General features: G+C 32.8%; 2 protein-coding genes across 3 annotated transcripts; one reads left to right on the forward strand and one right to left on the reverse strand.

The window, feature by feature from the left end:
- Positions 1-34: 34 nt before the first annotated feature.
- On the forward strand, positions 35-5,286 carry LOC115447300 (pseudouridine-5'-phosphatase). Of its 2 annotated transcripts, none has more exons than XM_030174313.2 (4): positions 35-287; positions 3,449-3,667; positions 4,228-4,460; positions 4,952-5,286. In XM_030174313.2, exons 1-4 carry the CDS (start codon positions 230-232, stop codon positions 5,129-5,131), a joined length of 690 nt encoding a protein of 229 aa, XP_030030173.1. In that variant the 5' UTR covers positions 35-229; the 3' UTR covers positions 5,132-5,286. The 2 variants fall into 2 exon arrangements, with proteins under 2 accessions (XP_030030173.1, XP_030030172.1); XM_030174312.2 differs by lacking the exons at positions 3,449-3,667; positions 4,228-4,460; positions 4,952-5,286 and adding exons at positions 527-745; positions 936-1,171; positions 1,554-1,838 and having other exon boundaries at positions 36-287.
- Positions 5,287-10,429: 5,143 nt separating this feature from the next.
- Positions 10,430-22,909, reverse strand: LOC115447301 (pseudouridine-5'-phosphatase). Its single transcript, XM_037447429.1, has 5 exons — positions 22,755-22,909; positions 12,285-12,347; positions 11,986-12,204; positions 11,371-11,603; positions 10,430-10,954 (listed from the first exon to the last, which is right to left on the reverse strand). The coding sequence occupies exons 2-5, from the start codon at positions 12,337-12,339 to the stop codon at positions 10,778-10,780; spliced, it is 684 nt and encodes a 227-aa protein (XP_037303326.1). The 5' UTR covers positions 12,340-12,347; positions 22,755-22,909; the 3' UTR covers positions 10,430-10,777.
- Positions 22,910-22,927: the final 18 nt, after the last annotated feature.

Genomic DNA, 22,927 nt, shown 5'->3' on the forward strand with positions numbered 1-22,927 from the left:
TGATGGATTCTTACTTGTCAGCAGTCAGTTGACACTAATCATTTGTTGACATATGTTACTACACACTTGTCAACTGCTTGTCAGCAATTGATAACATGTTGCAAAAAGTTACAGTATATCTTTATAACTTTTTGATCCACAGTGGGAAGTATCCACTATTGCGTAATACATATATATCTAACCTAAAAGTAGGTTAAGTGATACTGTAAAGTTTAATTTTAAATAAACAATGTCTCAATTTAAGCCGGTCACTCATGTCCTGTTTGATATGGACGGTCTAATATTAAGTAAGTGCAAATGTTAACTTAATTTTAAACAATTTAAGAAAAAAAAAAAAATTAATTATTTAATTTACCACTATAAGTTATTGTTTACGGTTAGTAACATTTGTGTGTAAAAATTTACTGTCTCATTTCTTTTGCACAGCGAAGCTATATGAAATTTCTATTAAAAAAATATATAACTACCTACATAATATTTAGAAAAGTAAAATTTGTGAAAAAATACGTTTATGGAATTTTTATAGATACGGAAGATTTATACACTGATTTATTTCAAAACTATGTGTCTCGGTATGGAAAAAATTACACATTTGATTTGAAATTAAAGCTTATGGGAGCACAACCCCAGGAAACAGCGAAGATTATAATAGCAGAGCTAGAGTTACCGGTAACAGTGGAAGAATTTTTAACAGAAACTGGAAAAGGCTATGAGGAATTATTTACCAAATCACAACTTATGCCAGGTAAGCATTATATTTTACATATTAAAAGTTTAAAAACAAAAATAATGGCAGGTAATGGTTAATTTAATATTTTTAAATATCCTTAAAGATAAATATGCTGAATGGAAAGACCTTTTGAAATTTGTGGTTTGTTGTCCATTAACTTAATCCTGTTTAAATATTTATATAAAGAATGTTTGTAAATTTTCAGGTGCAAAAAGATTGATAGAGCATTTACACAATAAAAAAATTCCTATTGGTTTAGCAACAAGTTCTACCAAGAAGAGTTATGATTTGAAAGTCCAAAATAGACATGAGGAACTGTTTGCATTATTTCCATACAAGACATTGGGTTCCTCGGACCCAGAGGTTAAGAAGGGTAAACCTCACCCTGACATATTTCTGGTTGCTGCAAACAGGTTTCCAGATAAACCAAAACCTGAACAGGTATTTTACAATTATATTATAATGTTAAATAATTGTTTAATTTTTTTTTTTAATATTAACTCACACTATCAATTTGTTTTTTATATGAACCCATCTTTTGTCTTGTTTATGGTAGTTTTATTAAATGGTCAACGAAATATTGTAATCACTTAAAGTAAAAAATCTCATATAATATATTACCGAAACATCCAGCTCCAAATTGTCATTTAAAAAAAATCTATTACATATGCCAGTATTTGACAAAATAGCGATTTGTTTTATAGTCCCTTCTTGTTTTTTATTTGCTATTATTACTAAACATTGGAAAAATCATCGATAAATAAATAAATGGTGGCAGCCATAATATAAAAGAATAAAAACCTTATTGTTTTATCTTTTTCAGTGCTTAGTGTTTGAGGATTCTGTCAATGGAGTACAAGCTGCAAGGGCAGCTGGAATGCAAGTAGTAATGGTACCGGACCCTAGAGTGGACAAGAGCTTGACAATGCAAGCAACCCAAGTTATAAAAAGCTTAGAAGACTTTAAACCAGAGTTGTTTGGTTTGCCACCATTTGAAGAATAAGTTAAGAGCATGACATTTGTGCCATTTATGCAATTTTTTTTGTTTTTTTTATTTTAAAACTGTATACTTTTGTGCGTTTACAAATAAACAAATTTAATAAAAACATTTGTGTTTTTCATTATGTACATAATCATGTCCATATCACTATTGGAACTCACAAACTTAGATCCTATCAACTTTTTATTTAAGTACCTATTAAAGTTTATGTTTTTTTATCATTACAGATTATCTGAAACTTATCTAAACCTTTTACACATTTAAAGTATTGTTATGTCTCCCAATTAGTTAGCTGTAAAAATATTATTATCACAAGTTAGTGTCACATGCTCTCACATTTATCCTGAAGTTGATGTTATAACATGGAATATCTCAAGTGAGTCATTGAGATTTTCTATGTTATTATTATGAATGCGTGAATAGTGGGTACCTTTATTAAATATTGATAAAGCCTAGAACAAAACAGTATTTATATTCATTGCTGCTTGTCGGCAGATATAGACTTATGGTACTTCACCAAATGTAGGTAGGTACTTTTTTATATTTGCACGCCCAAGTGACTGCACTGCGCCTGAGGTAAGTGGAATGGGGTCCAATAGAATGTCGACTGATGCGAGATGGTCACCCCTCCATAGTTGACATAATATGCCGACCTGTTGGAACTGGATATACACAGGCTGATCCCCGAATGCGACACTTACGTGGGCCACTATGGCGGGTTTTAACGCCTTGAGTGCGGTGGTCGCTATCCGGGCGGATATAAAATATGTCCTACCACCAGCAAATAATGTATAAATTAACTATTATATATAAATCTTTAAAGAATATGTGAGACATAAGTGTCATTAATTATATCCGGCTCTTATTACGATAAGATATCCAACGTTAAGTAGCCAACTTCGGTTAGATTTTTACATGATATTTATTTATTTATTTACTAACTTCTAATTTACAATTTGCTTTTACCTTGAACGCCTCACACTAGGCTAAGCCTGTATCGTGAGGCGTTTTACAAGAATATCTTATATTCAGTAATATAAACATGGAATCTCCAGCAGTGCGACGATTATTATTAGCTATTTTTCAAAGTGGGTATTAAGGAAGTAAATAAATTTATAAATAGTGCAAAAATGGAAATTAAGTCTAGATCTAAAATTCATAAAAGAATAATTGTTTTATTATAATTTCAGTGTACTCATATGACCAGTCCAGTAATCCCTTGTAGATTATGCTTTTTGCTTTATGCATTGACAAGCCTTTAATGCCGAACAATTTATTTATCTTATTATAAATTAGGGGTTTCATGTAGGGTAGAAATCTTTTAGCGAAAGTTGTCTTCACACGTATGTATGGTATTTGAAAAATGTGTTTTGTAAGTATCAACTTGTACGTTTCCGAGTTGAGAGCGTCTTTCTGTGCCAATAGGGTTATCCTTAATAAGTAGAGTCTCCTGACACTAAGCACTTGAGTCTCCTTAAATAAATCTGTCGTAGGAAAAAGAAATGGTACTTTGATCATAGTTTTTAGTACGGCGCGTTGTGCTCTTTCAAGCTTTATAAGATGTGTTGCTGCAGCTCTTCCTCAGGCCAGGATACAGTAAGAAAGAACTGATTGACACAAGGAGAAATAAACAGTCCTTAGTATCTTTAGTGACGCCACATCTCTTAGAAGTTTCATCAAGTAAGTACATAACTTAATCATTTTATTATTTGTTACAGATACCGAAGATTTATATACAATAGGGTTTCAAAAAGTGGCATCTCGCTTCGGCAAAGAGTTTACATTTGCACTGAAGACTAAAATAACAGGATCGCATAGTAGAGAGTTTTCTGCGACGATAATAAATGATCTCGAGTTGCCAATGACTATAGAAGAGTTTATGGAGGAGACTAGACAAATCTTCAATGACCTGTTTCCGCAGAGCAGTATTCTGCCCGGTAAGAAATAACTTTAACCAGTACCTATATGTAACCTGAGTCGGTTATAATTATCGATACTATGAACCATAAAATTATCTATTTTTCATGCTACAAATTTCAATCAAAGGCATTTTGTGGAAACCCTGTGACTAACAATTAGTGTTGTCCGGTCAGGTAATCGAACCTAGACCCATATAATACACAGTCCAAATATGCTGCCACCACCAACGAATCGGAAATCTCAATGGATAATAATAATTATTTTATAATATAATTTACCTATGTATTTAAAGTCTCTATTTCAGTAGCATTTTTGTGTCACGAGCTTGGTACGAATTCTCTTTGGGGACCCTGTTTCGAATTCCGTTTAAGCGAAATGGTATTGGTTTGTCCTTTTCAGTATCGGCCTCGGAGTATGGAATTTGTGCCTGATATGGCGAAAGGTTTGCAACTTCATAAGACTAAACACTCACGGCGAACAGTTGTGTACTAGTTGCACCTCTGTCTACCCTATTAAGGATAAGAGGCGCGTGTGTGTTTGAAAATTAAATTTTTGTTATAATATAGCGATTTTTCAGGGGTTTCTAAACTAATACGCCATCTTCACGACCACAACATTCCAATCGGGTTAGCGACGAGCAGCAGTAAAGAGTCGTACGATCTAAAAACGCGCAATCATCAACAGCTCTTCGATCTAATCCCTTACAAGACGTGGGGCACCTCGGATCCGGAAGTGAAGAGGGGCAAACCGCATCCTGATATATTTTTTGTCGCCGCAAGCAAATATCCTGATAAGCCTGAACCAGAAAAGGTGATGATTTTATAAATATCCTGCTTTTAATGTTATTGGCTTGTTTTATAATCGCATTCCGACCTTGTTAAGATCATATGCTTTGGGGTGTGTACATACATAGCCAAAATCGATAAAGATTTATGGAAATTTATCGACAAGGAATAGTCCACCGTCTAAAAGTGTTTAAAATCTATGAAGCGTCTACATTCGGTAGCTATTTTGCGTGTGCAAAATTTGTATAAAATTAGATAATTTATAGCCTTCGTCTCCGGGGGAAACTATACAATTATTTTAAACTCAGTGATTTTAAAACCGGACGTTAAACCGTCGGGAAAGATGGTCTCATCGGAGCGGCCGCTGCCCAGTCTACTCATAAAATTCTTATTTGCAATTCATGAGCTGGCAGCCGTCCAAGGAAACTTGTTTTAATTTTCCACTCATTTACATATTACGGGTTTGTTTGATACTTTTCCGCAATAATTTTTATCGTTGGTTTTTCAATGTTACAGTGCCTTGTGTTTGAAGATTCCTTAAATGGCGTCAGGGCAGCGCGTGCGGCGGGGATGCAAGTCGTAATGGTGCCGGATCCGAGATTAGATCGATCACTTACTCAAGAAGCTACCCTTGTTCTTAATTCTATGGAAGAATTCAAACCCGAAGATTTTGGTTTGCCGCCTTATACCGAGTGATATATTTATCAATTAGGGGGAATATGTGTACAGTGGCGCAACTACATTGTAATGGGCTTATGGCAAATTAATGGAATAGGGAATTCATAACGGCGACTTTTTTTCAGGTCCCAATATACAAAAACATTGAAATAAAACACTATTTACGGATTTTATCGTGTTTATTTATATTTTCTTCCAACGTTTGGAAGACTTTACAGCCTTCATAGTCACGGGGCGGACGCTGACGGAGTAAATACTTTTATTTCAATGTCTAACATTCGCGTAAACATAAGAAATCACTACACAAAACCTTTGTAATTTTTTTAGGTGTTTTTTTTCAGTGAGCGCCGTGGCATTATGTCTGTCCTACCACCCTATAGTTACGCCACTGTCAATATGTAGTACTTAATTAGTCTAATTAGAGGGGGCCATACTTAAATCACAGTTATTATTAAGACTTCTAGTAGATTTCATGCGAGATCCTGAAGTGAACCAAATGGGCTTGGATGAAGATATCTTAAGTAGAACTAATTCGTATTCTTTATTTCATATTTTATAATGCACATAACTTCATAAAATATGCCATAAAGAATACTGTGAAATAGGAAGTTTCATAGCTTAATTTGTTATAGCATAATTGTACACGGTACTTATATTTGAAATTTAGATAAATAAAAAAAATATTTAACGTATTGTTGATTTATGTTAAGCAATCAAAGTAATATTAGAGCACAATGAATAAAATGAATCTAAAATGCACGTCAGAATCTTTGCAGCCGCAGCCAATGCACTAAAAGTCTATGAGTTTTGGCGTTTAATACAGAATCTCATTTTTCCCGCAGATCGTTGGGCTAACTACGATGAGTTTCGGTAGAATGATGTGTTTACACGTAACTTGTTAAAAAAAAAACATGCAAAGCGTGAATCTAATATCGTATGTAGAGCCATCAGTTTGTTAATTTTGTTCCGCTTCTTTTTTTAGAACATCTTGAAGTCGCAGCCTTTGAAGTAAATGTTCATGTGTTTGTTGTTTAAGGCGAAATCTCATTTCCCTAGCAGATCTTTTGGTCGACTAGGGTGATTTGTTGATATAATATTAAGTTAATAAGTGAACAATGAAAAACGGATCAGGTCTGAAGTTTCTTTTGACGCTTAGTAAAGCTAATTTTATCGACGTATGTACTTATTACAGTCTTTGAAACAATTTCAAATCGTGTTAAAAGATGGGTTGTCTTATAGAATGCCATACCTGGCATTCTATAAGAATATACCTATTCCCTTTTGTAAAAGGTGAGTAAAGTCCCTATTATTCTTAGACGTTACTCACTTCCTCTTATACCTACTCCCAAATTCTATAGTTATTAAGGTTTTGTAAATATTCCAACGTAATTGTTGAAGTTTTATGTTTCTCTACAATCTTTTGTTTTTGTTTCGGAATAGTGAATTGTACCTATTTTATTCATTACTTTTCGATAAAGTTTTTGGCGAAAAGTTGTATAGTCCAATCCGAGACCATCCGTTTTTTTCAATAAAGCCGGAAGAAGTTACCTAATTGTATTTATAGTCGAGAGACTTTCTCAAGTGTGATTTTTTAAGTCGCTATCTATTGACTTGAACAGAAACTTTAAAACCGATGAACATCCATCGATTGGCTGACAGGGCTGAACTCCAGGCACGATTGGACTATATTTTCTTAAAGGTTGGATAAGACCTCGGGTTGAATAATGATTTCTTATGTTTACGCGAATGTTAGACATTGAAATAAAACTAAAAACTATTTAAACGGATTTTATCGCGGTTTTTTATATTATTATTTTCTCCCGACGTTTCGAAGACTTTGCAGCCTTCATGGTCACGGGGGGGACTGAGGTGTTGTTCATCCGTAAAGTCAAAGTTACAATATCTACCTACATTTCTCAAATATACAACTTTTTAAAAAAAAAAAAAAAAAAAAAAAAAAATTATCTGTTGACGGTCCGATCTACCCAGAATGAGCTCACAGTGTCTTGAGGTCTGGCAGCCGGTCTTTTGGGATCCGATTTAATTAAATGTAGAACAGGATCCCAGGCTTGTGCAAGCTTCCAACCATCTTCCCTATTGAAATTTGGGTGTTTTTAATTTCAATAGCCTCGCGAATCATCCTAGGTAGGAATCGGTGTTCTTTGGCAAGGATTTGTGGCTTGTCTAATCGCAAATAATGATTGGAGCCTCCTTCAGAATGTTCAGCGACTGCAGACTTCGTAGAGCGTCGGTGTTTCACGTCAGCTATATGTTTTTTACGCGGGTCCCTATATTTCTTTTTGTTTGTCCTATATAAGAGAGGCCACAGTTGCAGTCTATCTTGTATACACCCGGTTCTTGCAGAGGTATATGGCACTTGACAGGTGGTAAAAATTGACTAATCTTCTTAGGCGGCTTGAAATAGGTTTTTATTGAAGCACGCTTCAGGATGTAGCCAATCTTGTCGGTGACTCCTCTCACATATGGTAGTACAACCGGAACACGTTCAACTGTGGCTGGTTTCACTCGGTCTCTGTGACGGCGGCGTGGAATTTGGAGCTTGTTGTCTCGCAGTACTTGCTTGACATGTTGTAGCTCAGCGGCCAGGTGTTTCTCATCACAGATTCCTCGTGCTCTCTGAAACAATGATTTGCCCACGGTAGCTAACTGTTTTGGATGGTGGTGAGATTCACCGTTCAGATATTTATCAGTATGGGTCTGTTTCCGATACACAGTATGACTTAAGGTCTGATCAGGATTACGAATGACTAAAACATCCAAGAAAGCAAGAGATTTGTTGTGTTCTAACTCCATAGTGAATTGGATTTTATTATTGATGGAGTTAAGGTGATTTAAAAATGCAGATACTTTGTCCGATGGTAAAATTGTGAAAGTATCATCCACGTACCGTTTGTAAAACCTTGGAGAGACCGTTAAATTAAATCTCGACGTAAACTTACTCGTTCCTTCGTGTGCAAAACCGCCTAAACTGTATGGACTGCCGAAAATACACAAGTCAAATGCTCCACTACGTCCCATTGTGAGTCAGATCGACACACCAACCTACAGATTGGCTCAGCACGTAGCAAAAGTGCTTTCACCCCTCAGAGGAAACACTAGAGCATCTGTGAAGGATTCATACCAATTTGTCAGCGACATTAAACACCTACAGTTAGCTGACAATGAAACAATGGTCAGTTTTGATGTCCAGTCTCTCTTCACGAGCTTACCATTACAAGATTGCATCAAAATTGTGTCTAAGAAGTTAGTAGATAATAACATACCTGTGGAATATGCAGAACTACTCCAACACTGCCTTACATCTGGCTATATGTTGTGGAATGATCAGTTCTATGTACAAGTAGAGGGTGTAGCGATGGGCTCCCCTGTATCTCCGGTAGTCGCCGATATATTCATGGAGGACTTCGAGGAGACAGCCCTGACAACATCACCGGTCTCTCCAAGGTTTTTACAAACGGTACGTGGATGATACTTTCACAATTTTACCATCGGACAAAGTATCTGCATTTTTAAATCACCTTAACTCCATCAATAATAAAATCCAATTCACTATGGAGTTAGAACACAACAAATCTCTTGCTTTCTTGGATGTTTTAGTCATTCGTAATCCTGATCAGACCTTAAGTCATACTGTGTATCGGAAACAGACCCATACTGATAAATATCTGAACGGTGAATCTCACCACCATCCAAAACAGTTAGCTACCGTGGGCAAATCATTGTTTCAGAGAGCACGAGGAATCTGTGATGAGAAACACCTGGCCGCTGAGCTACAACATGTCAAGCAAGTACTGCGAGACAACAAGCTCCAAATTCCACGCCGCCGTCACAGAGACCGAGTGAAACCAGCCACAGTTGAACGTGTTCCGGTTGTACTACCATATGTGAGAGGAGTCACCGACAAGATTGGCTACATCCTGAAGCGTGCTTTAATAAAAACCTATTTCAAGCCGCCTAAGAAGATTAGTCAATTTTTACCACCTGTCAAGTGCCATATACCTCTGCAAGAACCGGGTGTATACAAGATAGACTGCAACTGTGGCCTCTCTTATATAGGACAAACAAAAAGAAATATAGGGACCCGCGTAAAAGAACATATAGCTGACGTGAAACACCGACGCTCTACGAAGTCTGCAGTCGCTGAACATTCTGAAGGAGGCTCCAATCATTATTTGCGATTAGACAAGCCACAAATCCTTGCCAAAGAACACCGATTCCTACCTAGGATGATTCGCGAGGCTATTGAAATAAAAAACACCCAAATTTCAATAGGGAAGATGGTTGGAAGCTTGCACAAGCCTGGGATCCTGTTCTACATTTAATTAAATCGGATCCCAAAAGACCGGCTGCCAGACCTCAAGACACTGTGAGCTCATTCTGGGTAGATCGGACCGTCAACAGATAATTTTTTTTTTTTTTTTTTTTTTTTTTAAAAAGTTGTATATTTGAGAAATGTAGGTAGATATTGTAACTTTGACTTTACGGATGAACAACACCTCAGTCCCCCCCGTGACCATGAAGGCTGCAAAGTCTTCGAAACGTCGGGAGAAAATAATAATATAAAAAACCGCGATAAAATCCGTTTAAATAGTTTTTAGTTTTATTTCAACCTCGGGTTGAATTTTCGGACAAAACGAAAGTTTAGATTTAAATATTGTATTTGTTTAATAACATTCCTAAACAATAATAAGAATTAATATTATTTAACACAACTTAGTTTTTGCTTTATTGTGTGATAAAACTGATTAGAAAAACTTAAAAAATCGAAGTTGTGTTAAATATAAGTAATATTAAGTAATCCTTATTATTCTTTAGGAATGTTATTGAACATATGCAAATGTTTTGAGACGGCAAAAAATTGTTATCTTCGGCCTTCGCCTCTAGCCAGTGATTGTAGATTAATGATATGCGGGCTATCGCTGTATAGTCTTTAAAATTTTACAGTTTTATATCAATTAATAGGCATGCTGCATTGTTAAATTTTAAGCGTTCGTTTAGTTAATATTTTTGTCCTGTAATGAACATTCGGCACGTATCCATGAGATTCGATAATTAATCGTCTTGTAATGAAACTAGTTTTTCTTCCCCTTTACATGCATATTTACATACATTCCTGTTTATTAGGTCAGGTTGTACCCAGTGTTTGTGATTGACCATCAAATATTAGGCAACATGTGATCGAATATCAAATTACGTTTTCTACCATTCTCGTAAAAGGTGTCTCCAAAATTAGATAGTTTAGAACTTTTTTTTAAATACTACGAAAATTATGTAGTTAAAAAAGAAATAAACAGATAGGCATGAAAAAAAACATGCTTTATTTTTCGATGTTTTTTAAAGCAATGTGAATACTTAATTCAGTAAGTACATCTGTTGTTTTGAACATAAAAATAAAATGTAACAAAAATAAACTATATGCAAATATAACACTGTAAAACTTAATCTTTGTCTAATTATTTATTGATTTAACTACCTTATGCCGTTTTCAATAAACAATCCCAATCGCTTTTTCCGATCCATCGCGAAAATGGACCAATCAGAACAAAGGATTTTTTGACACACTTACAAATGAATAACTGTGATTGGTTTATTTACTGGACTATATTGAAGATTGAGATTGGGCTTGTTTATTGAAAATGGCCATTAGTCATAAGATGGTAGGCCAAATAGTTCTGGTTGGAAATCTTCTAATGATTTCAGTACTAGTGTAGCATTTTCTAATTGTTGTGGGTCTATTCTTGGATCAGGTACTGCCACCACAGGCATGTTGGCAGCGCAAGCAGCTTTAACTCCATTAACTGCATCTTCAAATACCAGGCACTGAAAATAACAGTTGCAAGTTGTAATTTTTTTGCCATTTGTATAAATAAAATGAAAAACTTTGGCAAATATAGAAATGCTATAAATATATTGCCTTATTGTTAGAATACTCGTGTTCAATCCACCAACCAATTCACACTAAGTTGACATTTTACAATCAAAATTAAATGATACTGGTTATAGTATAATATGAAAAAGTATTGTAAAATATGATTTTTAGCATTTTTTCTTAAGGGCTATACAGTGACTACGAATACCATAACTTTGTAAGTACCCTGGGAAGATGTCATAGCCATCAGGTTCATCTAAGTTTAAGATGATTCAATTAAGTATATGAAATAATTCTGGTTTCAATGATTTGATCTCAATAGATTCCAAAATAAAAACATAGATAAGTCATATATCTCCAAACTTACATTTTCAGATTCAGGCTTCTCATCAAATCTGGAGGCACAAACTAGAAATATGCACGGGTCAGGCTTTCCCTTGGTGACCTCAGGGTCTGAAGTGCCCATAGTGAGGTGGTGGAACAATTGCAACAAGCCTTTATGGTTCTTCATCTTCAAGTCCACACTTTCTCTGCTTGAGCTTGTAGCTAGTGCTATAGGTATGCCTCTGTTATGTAAATGCTCAACTAACTTTTTTGCACCTGAAATAGTGATTTGAAATGTACGTATGGTAAAGCTACTAAGTAAATATTAGTTTTGGGAATATTTGAAGTTTTAAGATATATTAAATATGAACTCATTTTAAGTTGTTATAAATAGCCTATCTGTTTTATGCTTTTCATTTTATGTCCGAGGGAGGAAGATGTATAGGGGATGCCTGTCACATTTTCTATTACCAGAATCAAATTTGAGGCATTAGTATAGGTACTGGTATGCAGTAGGCTGCATTAACACTTAAGTATGTATATGTCAATCTAATACTGCGAAAGGCCTAATCTTAGAGTACCAAGATTCGGTTTTGCTGCTACCATAATAATGATCAAAATATATAACTTATAATTAATAAAGTATATAAAAACCAACCTGGCATTAGTTCCACATTAGTAAATACCTCTTGATTCACCTGTGAACATTCCTTCATAAACTGTTCCCTGGTAACAGGCAATTCCAAGGTCTTAATTATGATATCAGCACATTCTTGACCTTGGAATCCTAATAATTTCGATTTCAGGTCCCATGTGAATACTTTGCCATACTTAGCACACACTCGAGAAAAAGATTCAGTGTATAATTCTTCAGAATCTAAAAAATATACATAAGTCATCTTTTCGTTCGCACACTAAATTTAAATATAGCTACACATTATAAAAAAAAATATTTACTTATCAATAAACCGTCCAAATCGAATATAACATGCGTTACTTTTTTATACTGCATGGTTTTATATCAGAGACCAATAAACTAGAGAGACGGTTAACTTCATACATTGATTTTAACACGATAAGGAAACCCACACTAGCATGCGTTTCATGTCTATATTATGTTATACAATTAATTCATGAATAGTTGGAACTCTCTTTCTTTCCCGGGTGAAAAACCTATGACCCTTATTATTCTCACTTACACACAGGTTATGTTGAAAAATAAATATGGCCGTAGTACTAGAGACGTAGCCGTATTGAAAATCGATATTTTTCCGAATATACCGATTTTTAAATAATTAAGGATGTGCTTAGGCTGGTTTCACACTAATACAAAAAAATCGGTTATCGATTTGCTACAGTGAGTACACGGCGTAAATGTAGTGTCACGTGTTTACCCATTTAAAATATTGACAAATAAAATAAAACAACTTTTCTTATCTAAATATAAAGATTTATTAGTAATGTTTTCATTACTTTTCACGCCCAATTTACCATAATTTCAGAATCTACCGATAGCCAGCGAAAATAATTTTTACTTAAAATTGCAGCCCGTATAATTGCATTTTCTGTTCAATAAAATAAAATATAGGTAAACAAAGTTATTGCTGTACTTATGATACGTTTAAAACAAATCAAATAAATTAATGAACAAACCACTGAGTCACTACAGACGCTAAAATTTAAAAATAATTGATATATAAAGGATAACAAACGAAAGAAGTCAGCTCGGGCCGACAGGACAAAAGGTATATGATATAATCTTAATAAAATAAAAGGAATGCATCACGATCTTCGCCGTCGAAGAATACAATATAGGCCCCTACCTAGCTAATCCACCAGCCTTTCACTAGCTACCTAAGAGATGACTACCCGAAGAAGAAAGGCAGAAAGAAACTCCGGGCTTATTTTTTGTCATCAATTACCAAATATTTTTTATAGATGTTGTATACAAAGTAGTCACATAGCTTATATAAGGTGGTGCACGGATTAAAAACATGGACTGGCATAAAGCAAATACATAAATAGTGCACACCGTTCAGCCGCTTACATTTACCAACATAATTTTAATTTTCATCATTACAATTCAATATTATAAAGGCAAATGCAACAACATGATTTTTGGTTGTCTTCCACTTATTAATATTTTGTCATATAAATCAACAATAACTTACAAGAAACAAAATTGGATTGCATATAAATTTAACAGTAACAATTTACATAAAATTAAAAATAATGACAATACAATGACTGACTAGTGGCACATTTGAAAGAAAAATTACTACAAAGGACAAAAATGTTAGATATTTTATATTCAAAACATGATTTTAAATAAAAAGGTAAAATTAATATTTTTGTACATAGTAAATGAATAGAAATATGAACTATTTTGGAAACATAAACATTTTTATTTTTACCCGTGTTCAAGCATAATTATGCATATGAGATTTTAACAACGGCTTGCTTAACAGTTAGCAAAATTAAGATAATTGTGAAGACTAGCACTATAATTTTACACAATATAAAGAGCCATACTTAAGCTATTCACTATTATACACTATGCATTAGGTATAATAACTAATCTAACAACACAAAACTAAGAATTTATTTGAATATGATTATTCTCTCACGAAAAGCATTCCATGCATAATTTAACATTTTGCAATATCATATAATGGCACATTTGCTACTAAAAATGCTACAAAATACAGAAAATGTTGAATACATTATAATGAAAATATAATATTAAATTAAAGGTAAAATTACTAATTCTGCACAATGTAAATCAATAAAAATATGAACAATTTGGGAAACATACACATAATACTTTTTGTAGAAATGTAATTTATTTACTTGACAATTATCTGGTAGGCTCATTTTAGGTTGTACAAGCATAATTATGTATATAAGATTTTAACAACTATTTGCTTAACAGTCACCATAATGAAGATTATTTTAAAAACTACTATGATTTTATACAATAAACAGAAAGCATAATAGCTAATTTAAAACCACAAAAATGTGGGTAATACACTTTAAAAAACATCAATTTCATTTGCAAAAATCGTAATAATTGTGGACAAAATACTATGAAGAACTTTAATTAAGTGAGATTAGGAACTACGCCTTCTTTGTGATCTATAACTCAATCCTTTTGTGACTTTCTCACGGATTAGAGTTTCCATTTCTATATCTTTAGGCCTTGAATCAATATTATTCATTCTATTATTAAAATTAATACACCACTGCTTAACTTGCATTCTAACTATGTAGGACCAAAAGCTTTAATAACAGCCGTTTTGTGAATATTACAGTTGTACCAAGTAGTGTCAATATATTTTATTAAATTACTTATTAAGTCAGAATAAATATAAACACTGCAAAGAAATGGCATCATCTTGTCAATAATGTAAATACTCTGCCAGACCATTTGACTAAAATTATTAGAAGGATAACATAACCTATCTACATTGGAACTATATACTCTTAAATTAATTAATTCGTGAAATGACTCTCTCTGAGATAATAGTGCTTTTGTACAATTATCACAATCTTTGCAGTTCAAATTGGACATCAAAAAACGACAAACTGCACCAGCAATATATGGTACAGACTTATGTTGGAATATATTCTCGTTAGGTATAGAAATTTCTATAAAGTTAGTTTCATTACATTGAAGACTATCAGTGTATGAACCATATTTTTGGTGGCTGACTAAATGTTTTAATGTTCCCAACATTTTGTCATCATCATCAGAACAATTAGTGTATAAAGATTTACCGGTAGTAATGTTGTTAATCAACAAGGTTTTAAAAGCCGATACAAAATGAGTACAATTAGGATTTGTACTAAAATTACCATGTGCCCTTATTTGACCAAAAAAGTTTTCTATCGGATCTTGATTAAGACGTCTAAGACTTAAAAATTTAACACCATCAATTCTCAGCAGATCTGACCACAAATGTTTTATTGTTTTTATATTATGTTCAAAATGCTTCAGTGATAAAGGCTTCCTTTCCCTTTCATTGGAAGCGTCAAAGCGCATTGAAGCTAGCTTTTCACAGCATCATTCCAGAATGCAATGTGCTCCGAATTATATGAAAGAGCATGTTTTAACTTATTCCCATAATGACCAAAACCATTTAAACTATCAAACAAATTATTTATAAAAGAAGAATTTCTGCTGTGAACAAACCATTTCCAATGTCTTCATTTAAACTTATGTAATCATGATCCTGGAGATAGCAGAGACTTCATCTGGATTTCTAGTGATGTAGCCACTTGCCGGCTAAAAACTTGGGCTGCAAATTTGACCTGAAATGTTAATAATATAAATAATATATTAGTAAATTAATAAATGAACGATTTTAATCATGGTATGATTATTTAATCTGTTATGAGCTTAAAGATATTTAATTAAATGGCCCAAAGAAATTGATATTCTGGCCAATACTTTCACAAGAATACGGCAATTTAACATATTATATTAAGGTTTTTTTATGACAATTGTTGTACATTATGCCAATTTCAAGTTGGGGAAAGTGGTTAATTTAATCACAGAATACGATTTATTGGAAACATGAAAGGAAAAGGATCAGTAATGATGATATAATTTTATTTCCTGATGATAGTACGGTACTATTCTCTGAGAAAACTCAGTTATTACTAGAGGCTAGAGTAAATAAGGCATTAGAGGACATTGTGAATTGGCTTACAGAAAACCATTTATAAATTAATTTAAAGTAAAACATCTTATTTTTTGAAATTAAACTAATTTTCGGATTCTATCGCGGTGTTCGTATTTTATTTTCTCCCGACGTTTTTGCAGCCTTCATGGTCATGATCCCCCCCGTGACCATGAAGGCTGCAAAGTCTTCGAAACGTCGGGAGAAAATAAAATACGAACACCGCGATAGAATCCGAAAATTAGTTTAATTTCAATGTCTAACATTCGCGTAAATATAAGAAATCATTATCTTATTTTTTTTTTCAAGAATAGGTCAGCAACTAAATTGCTTTCTATAAATTATCACTTACAGGCAGAAGCCATACGATTTTTAGGGCTCCAGGTGTACTGCAACTTAAAACTGGAAGGAACTTAAGGAAAAATTCTTACATTAACTAGTTTATTTATATACGAAATTTCAATATTTGTAAAAAGAAACCTACATATATTATGTACACTAAATATTATAGCAAACGAAATAAAAATGCCACCTAACAATACAGCTCTATTAGATAAGAGCGGTATCTGCATGGGTCCAAGAATATAATATAATAAATTACAAGTTGTATTGTAAACATAGAAAACATAGATATATTTAAACGTAAATTAAAAACCTTTTAATAGACAAGACATATTATTATATAAGAGAATATTTACAGGAATAATTTTGTGTAACAATTTGTAACAACTGTGATAGATTATATTATATTATCATACCTACCTAATGCTATACTATATTAATATACTATATTAATATTAAATTGTTATTTTAGCTTAACTTTATATTGTAATTTTTGCACGTCATTCGCCTAAATATGGTAAGACGCTATGTTATAAAATACACCACCTAATACTTAAGGTACCCATATTTGCAAAATAAATGAATTGATTCATTGATTGATATGGTAACGAAATTAAATAAAGAAATCTGATTATGGATATGTCGGAGATAAGCCAGTATCCACGTGTTCGGAGTCCATTATAATGAAAACACAAACTTAATATTGGTTGGTTTATTCTCTCTTGATCTTGGAACACAAGTGAAGTGAATTTAAAATGACCAGGCTTTATATAATCCAATTGAGTCATAGTGAATTTAACTGCAACTTCCTTTTTAGAAAAATAATTAAAATTACTGTACAATAAATCGTAGGTTATAGCTGAATATTCAAAATTAATATTATAATGAATTTTACATAATTAGATATAATATTACTTTACATAAATAACTTTTAAGTAAGCAAACTATTATTTTACATTATTTTCTAACAGATGCCGCTATTAACAAGGTGTGAATATTTTTACTTATAGATTAAAACAATGATATAGAAATCAGGATAATATTAACAATTCTAATTGAATTTACTTTAGACGTTTAGATTACATAAACAATTAAATAATGATATAAATAAATATCCATTATTTTCTAAACACTCAAATAGTCAATACAGTTTCTAATTTATTCTGAAACTTAATAAATAACAGAATTGCGGTTGTAAATACTTATTTAAATATCATTCTTTAATATTCTAGACTTTTTCATAATAATATAATCACTAAATATAAATTTGCGCCCATAGATACGATGCGAGAATACGAAAGGCGATTACGATGCTATTGGGAAACATCTCGATAATGTAGATTGGGAAAAGGTACTTGGTCACAACGGCGTCAATGATATGCTCACTAAATTCTACGGTATTTTACATGAGACTATCCAACTTTATGTACCTAAATTTAAACTAAGAAGTAATAAGTATCCGGTTGGGTTTAATCGCAACCTCATATGTATGTTGAGAAAAAATAAGTTTCGGCAATGCTATAAATTTTTTAAGAACCCGTTAAATGGAATAGAATTTAAATTACTCAGAGAGAGTTGCAGATCCTTATTAAATAAATGTTATAATACATTATCTTGAAAGTATAGAAGATAATATTTAAAATTTTTATAATCATTTTTGGTCATTCATCAAGGCCAAAAGAAGAGGATCTTGCTTTCTCCCAGCTTCGATGTCCGATGGTAATCAAGTTAGTTCCAAAGAAGTTGAAATATGTAATATGTTTGCTTCGCACTTTGCATCAGTGTACGAGAAAGATACTAATGGAGTCGAATGTCGATGCTAACCCGAATTTTTCTTATCATTTCATGGATAGCTGTGCGAGTTACTCCTCGGACTTGGACTCGTAGTTTTACGTCGTTGCACATCACACTTAATGAAGTTTCACGTAAACTTAAGACTCTTGATATAAGCAAAGGTTCTGGCCCAGACAATATTCCACGAAATTTTATTGTTGCATGAACAAGAAATCTGACTAGTCCACTTTGTAAAATCTATAAAAAATCACTGAAAACCGGAATTTTTCCAAAGAAATGGAAGGTAGCTAGAGTGGTGCCGATACACAAGTCGGGCAATAACACATTAATGTCCAACTATCGACCGATTTCTATTTTTTTTACTATGGCAAAATTGTTTGAATTTGTAGTATTTCCATATCTGGAAGCTTACTTCAAACCATTTTTAACTGAACACCAACATGGTTTTGTTAAATTTCGCTCAACAAGCACTAATTTGGTCTCTTTTACTGAGTTGCTTTCAGAAGTCTTAGACAATAACATGCAAACTGATGTAATATATACAAATTTCAGTAAGGCTTTTGACAACGTTTTTCACGAACTCTTGCTGCAGAAGTTATCCGGGTATGGGTACTCTTGGCACATGTATGAATGGTTTCAATCTTATCTTACTGGTCGCACTTACCATGTGGTTCTTAATGGTTTTAGTTCCAATTTCCATCATATTGCTTCTGGGGTGCCCACAGGGCTCCCATTTGGGACTGTTATTTTTAATATGTTCATAAATGACATTATCAATTGCTTGCATCATTCCACACCTTTCATGTTTGCTGATGACCTAAAGATCCTGAAGTCCATTAATTCTCCCGACGATGTCAAATTGTTACTGAGCAATTTAGAGGACTCATTCATTAGAGGATTCCACATATGGAATATATAATTAAAAAAAAGCATCTAGTTTGTTAGGCTTCGTTATAAGAAATGGAAAATGTTTAGTTTGTTATAGTTGATTATTAAGGTATTGCATTAGTATTTTAAGGTAGCCCACCACCACTCACCCCCCGCTAAGCTACGACCCTGGTGCACAGCTGTCTAATAAATTGTCGAACAATGTGAAAGACAGTGATACTTTTAATAATTTACTTAAGGTTATAGCTTAAGGTCCATTTTTCATACATTTTGTTTCACCTTTAATCTGGGTAACTAAACAAGTATTGACAAGTAAAGAATTTAAATTCACGTCTAGTTAGTGATTAGTTCTCGCAGTTGAAAGAAAAACGTAAAAATAATTAATATGCATGGATATTTCGGCCTTTAAAATTTCGTCGTATTAAACAAAATGTATGAAAAATGGACCTTAAGCTATAACCTTAAGTTACATATGATCGCGAAGAGTAACAAAGACTAACTAATATTGTTGCTTTAAGTGATAAATGCATGCATCTCATTATAAGTGTTCTTTAAATCTATAAATAATATATATTTTTTTACATGATTCTGTATGATGAATATACATAAAGTTTTATTTATTATGTCATGGTTAAAAGAACAAGGATGGATTTCAAGTAAAATAAGACGGTGATATAAGGTAGATGTATCATATTTGGCACACGACATGACATTATGGGAATATAGATTTAAACCGAATTGAAAAAATAGACTGATTGTTTAAAAATACTCTACACTTTATAGAAAAATCATAAAGATAACTCAAAAAGCCCAAAATAATAATTTCATAAATAACTCCAAAAATAAGTTTAAAGCTGCATGGCAAATAATTAACAAATTCATACTACAAGTATCAAGAGTCAATAACGAACATAAAAAATAATCACATATACAAATCTCACAGACAATGCATAGATGAATTTATTTATTATTTTGTTAATATTATTGAAAACAACATAACATTTATGAATAATGAATATATTATTATACAAAAAGTAATATGAAGAATTTTTGTTAATATTATTGAAAGCAACATAACATTTATGGATAATGAATATATTATATTCCAAAAAAGTAATATGAAGAATTATAGGTCTATAATGTTTTTTTTATGGTTATAGCAAAAATTCGTAATTTTCAAAAGTTATTGGGAAAGTAATTTACAGACTAACTGTGCTCATTACTCATATTTCGAAAAACATAAATTATTCTGTGCTGATCTAAAAGGTTTTCATAAGCACAGTTCTATTCATATGGCATTATTTGACCTGTTATCAACTGTTATGGCAGCTGTCGACAAAATAAATCCAGTCCAGGAGGTTTTTTTTTATAATATTAATTTGTAGGTGACAAACTCCTATGCCTACAGTTGATGCATTATTATTTGAAGCAGCACAATAAATATGATGCCAGTTAGGCCAATTAGAGTTTGTATAAGGGTAATTTTTAATAATGTCAATATTGAAAAGTATATTAGGAGCAATTATCAAAGTACAATAATCATGCTTAAATAAGGGGAGGATTTCAATCTTTTATCAATCAGTCAAGACTTGTAAACAGAACTGTGATAGAACAATGTATATTTATTTACCTTCATTTTGTCATATGAAGTTGGATTTATGTGCTTCTCAGTAAGTTTGGTGCTTCTTGCTCTGCCACCAAAACCATCCACTTTATAAAGTCTCTCAATATACTCCCACTTTGCCCTTTGGTTGCCAATGAGTAGGTTTTTTCTGAAAATTATTGCGAAAACATTTCAATAAATGAGGTACATCATAGATATGGTACAGTTGGTTTGGGCCGATTTTATAACAGATGTCATTGGTATATTTGTTACTACGTAGGAGTTCAGCATTAGAATCTGATATTAATGACTTAATAGCAGCAACATTGGCAGAACCTTGGTCACTGATTGTAGCTCTTACTATGAATCCAGATTTAAAAACTGCTAATACTATTTCTTTAATAATATTTTTTAAAACAAATGTTTTAACCCCATCTCGAGCAAAATAAAATGCAATTGGAATTTTCCAAGGAGAAAACAAACCCCGTAACATAAAAACTAAAGCTTTATCAGCCACATTGTTTGTGCGTTTGCCAGAACCTATATCTTCAAAACCTTCAATGACCCCAGTAAAGAAATTAAAATTTAAGTGTTTTTTAATGGACATTTCATCAAACATTAATGTGCATTGCCTGTCTATTGCGGGTTTATCCAAGGCAGCATCTGCCAAATGTTGAAATATAAAGTCATTAATACCAGGCCTCAAAGGAATATTGCTGAGTAGAGAATTAATTCGGGATTTACATGGTAATGCTAAATGTTTTCGTAAAAATCTATAGCACTTAGGGCTTAACTTATATAATGATAAAGCAAAAACTTTTTCTGAGTCTGTGTAACGGCGACCTTTTAATGAATTACCAGTCAAACGTAATTGTGAATCTACTAATAATTTCCCATATGTACTCAAATGTTATATTTTTTCAAGAACACCTTTGTTTTTGGTGCATGAAGGTCAAATCTAGTCTTTAACTTTTTATACCTTGATTGCAAGAGACGTAATTTATTCTTTAAAATGTGAATTGAAGAGCGTAAAATTCGTTTACGAGGGGTACATTCATTGGGATTTAATCTAATACGATTAGTTAATCTACGTTTAACTAGGCTGTGACTTTTTAATTTGTGCTCATTACACACAGCAATGGTGGTTGATGTGGAAGGGGTTATACATATTGGGTATTGCGTATTGTGAGGTATATTGGGAGTAAATTGAGTTGGAGTACTACTATTTGCTTCATTCAATGAAGCATGAATTGATACCGTGCTAGACAGCTCAGAACTTTGATGTTCTTGTATGATAGAACAATTTTGCTCTATAGTGGGTCGATTAAGTTCAGAAGGGTTAACTACTTTAAAAATAAAGGGTTCAGTAATGCTACTAGTGGGTTCAATTTCTAATATCAAATCTCGGTTTGTAACTTTATATTTATCTGTATTTCCTAAGTTTACTAAAGGAATCGCATTAGGTGTTAATCTTAGATTCTGTTTTATATGTTCGGGAATAAAATGTTTATGACAAAAACGAATGTTTTCGCGTTGAGTAGGAGGATAATTTTGTAGGAATGGACATAAACTTAACCACTCTTCCCACCTTTTTTTATTTGTGAACGGCACACTATAATATTTAATACCTCGGCCTCGAGTACTGCACCCGGGAACAGAGCACTTATAAACCATGATATTATCAAATAAATCAAACTATACGAAAAAAACAATTACACGTTTAAACTGGTAAACACTAAATGATTGCTTTTATAATATACTGTTTACAAAAACATTCACACACAATAAAGCACTATAATTAGATAATAAATAAATGAAAACCGCCTTCAAATCAAAATAGCGAATTGCGACGGAAAATTCAATTTCAAAGCAGCGGTTAAAGGTTAACCACAATAAAAAATGGCGCTACGCGTCGTTTCAGAATCCGAGATTAGAGACGCTTATTTGCGATCGAATGACAGCTTATACTATAATACACACACTAATAAAGGACGTTGTGTAGAAAGAGACATTTAAGGAACGATTCATTAAATGTATGGAAAAATCGTGAAAAGTGAGATAGCTGCTCATCGCTATTGTGTTACTTTTTTACGCCGAGTTAAACGGGTCTGGTTTTATATTGAATGAATTAATTAATAATAAGTATTTTTTTCGTCATCAAACAAGTACCGCTAAGTTCGCTGATTCGATTTTTGAACTAGATATCAGCTAGATATCTACTAGTAAATTGACATTTCCTGTGTTGTCAGGTTATCGAGGTTAGGTAAATAGTGTGGCGCAGATCACATCGA

This window comes from Manduca sexta, chromosome 6, assembly GCF_014839805.1.
Source record: "Manduca sexta isolate Smith_Timp_Sample1 chromosome 6, JHU_Msex_v1.0, whole genome shotgun sequence".
In the NCBI taxonomy this organism is placed as follows: Eukaryota; Metazoa; Arthropoda; class Insecta; order Lepidoptera; family Sphingidae; genus Manduca; species Manduca sexta.

Bases quoted from the DNA above. Each gene is read 5' to 3' on its own strand.
- LOC115447300 (XM_030174312.2), top strand. From the start codon at position 230: ATGTCTCAATTTAAGCCGGTCACTCATGTCCTGTTTGATATGGACGGT. The intron at 746-935 runs GTAAGCATTATA...GTAAATTTTCAG, and splicing joins CAAATCACAACTTATGCCAG to GTGCAAAAAGATTGATAGAG. The intron at 1,172-1,553 runs GTATTTTACAAT...TATCTTTTTCAG, and splicing joins ATAAACCAAAACCTGAACAG to TGCTTAGTGTTTGAGGATTC.
- LOC115447301 (XM_037447429.1), bottom strand. From the start codon at position 12,339: ATGCAGTATAAAAAAGTAACGCATGTTATATTCGATTTGGACGGTTTA. The intron at 12,205-12,284 runs GTAAATATTTTT...TATATTTTTTAG, and splicing joins TTTGGACGGTTTATTGATAA to ATTCTGAAGAATTATACACT. The intron at 10,955-11,370 runs GTAAGTTTGGAG...TGTTATTTTCAG, and splicing joins AGAAGCCTGAATCTGAAAAT to TGCCTGGTATTTGAAGATGC.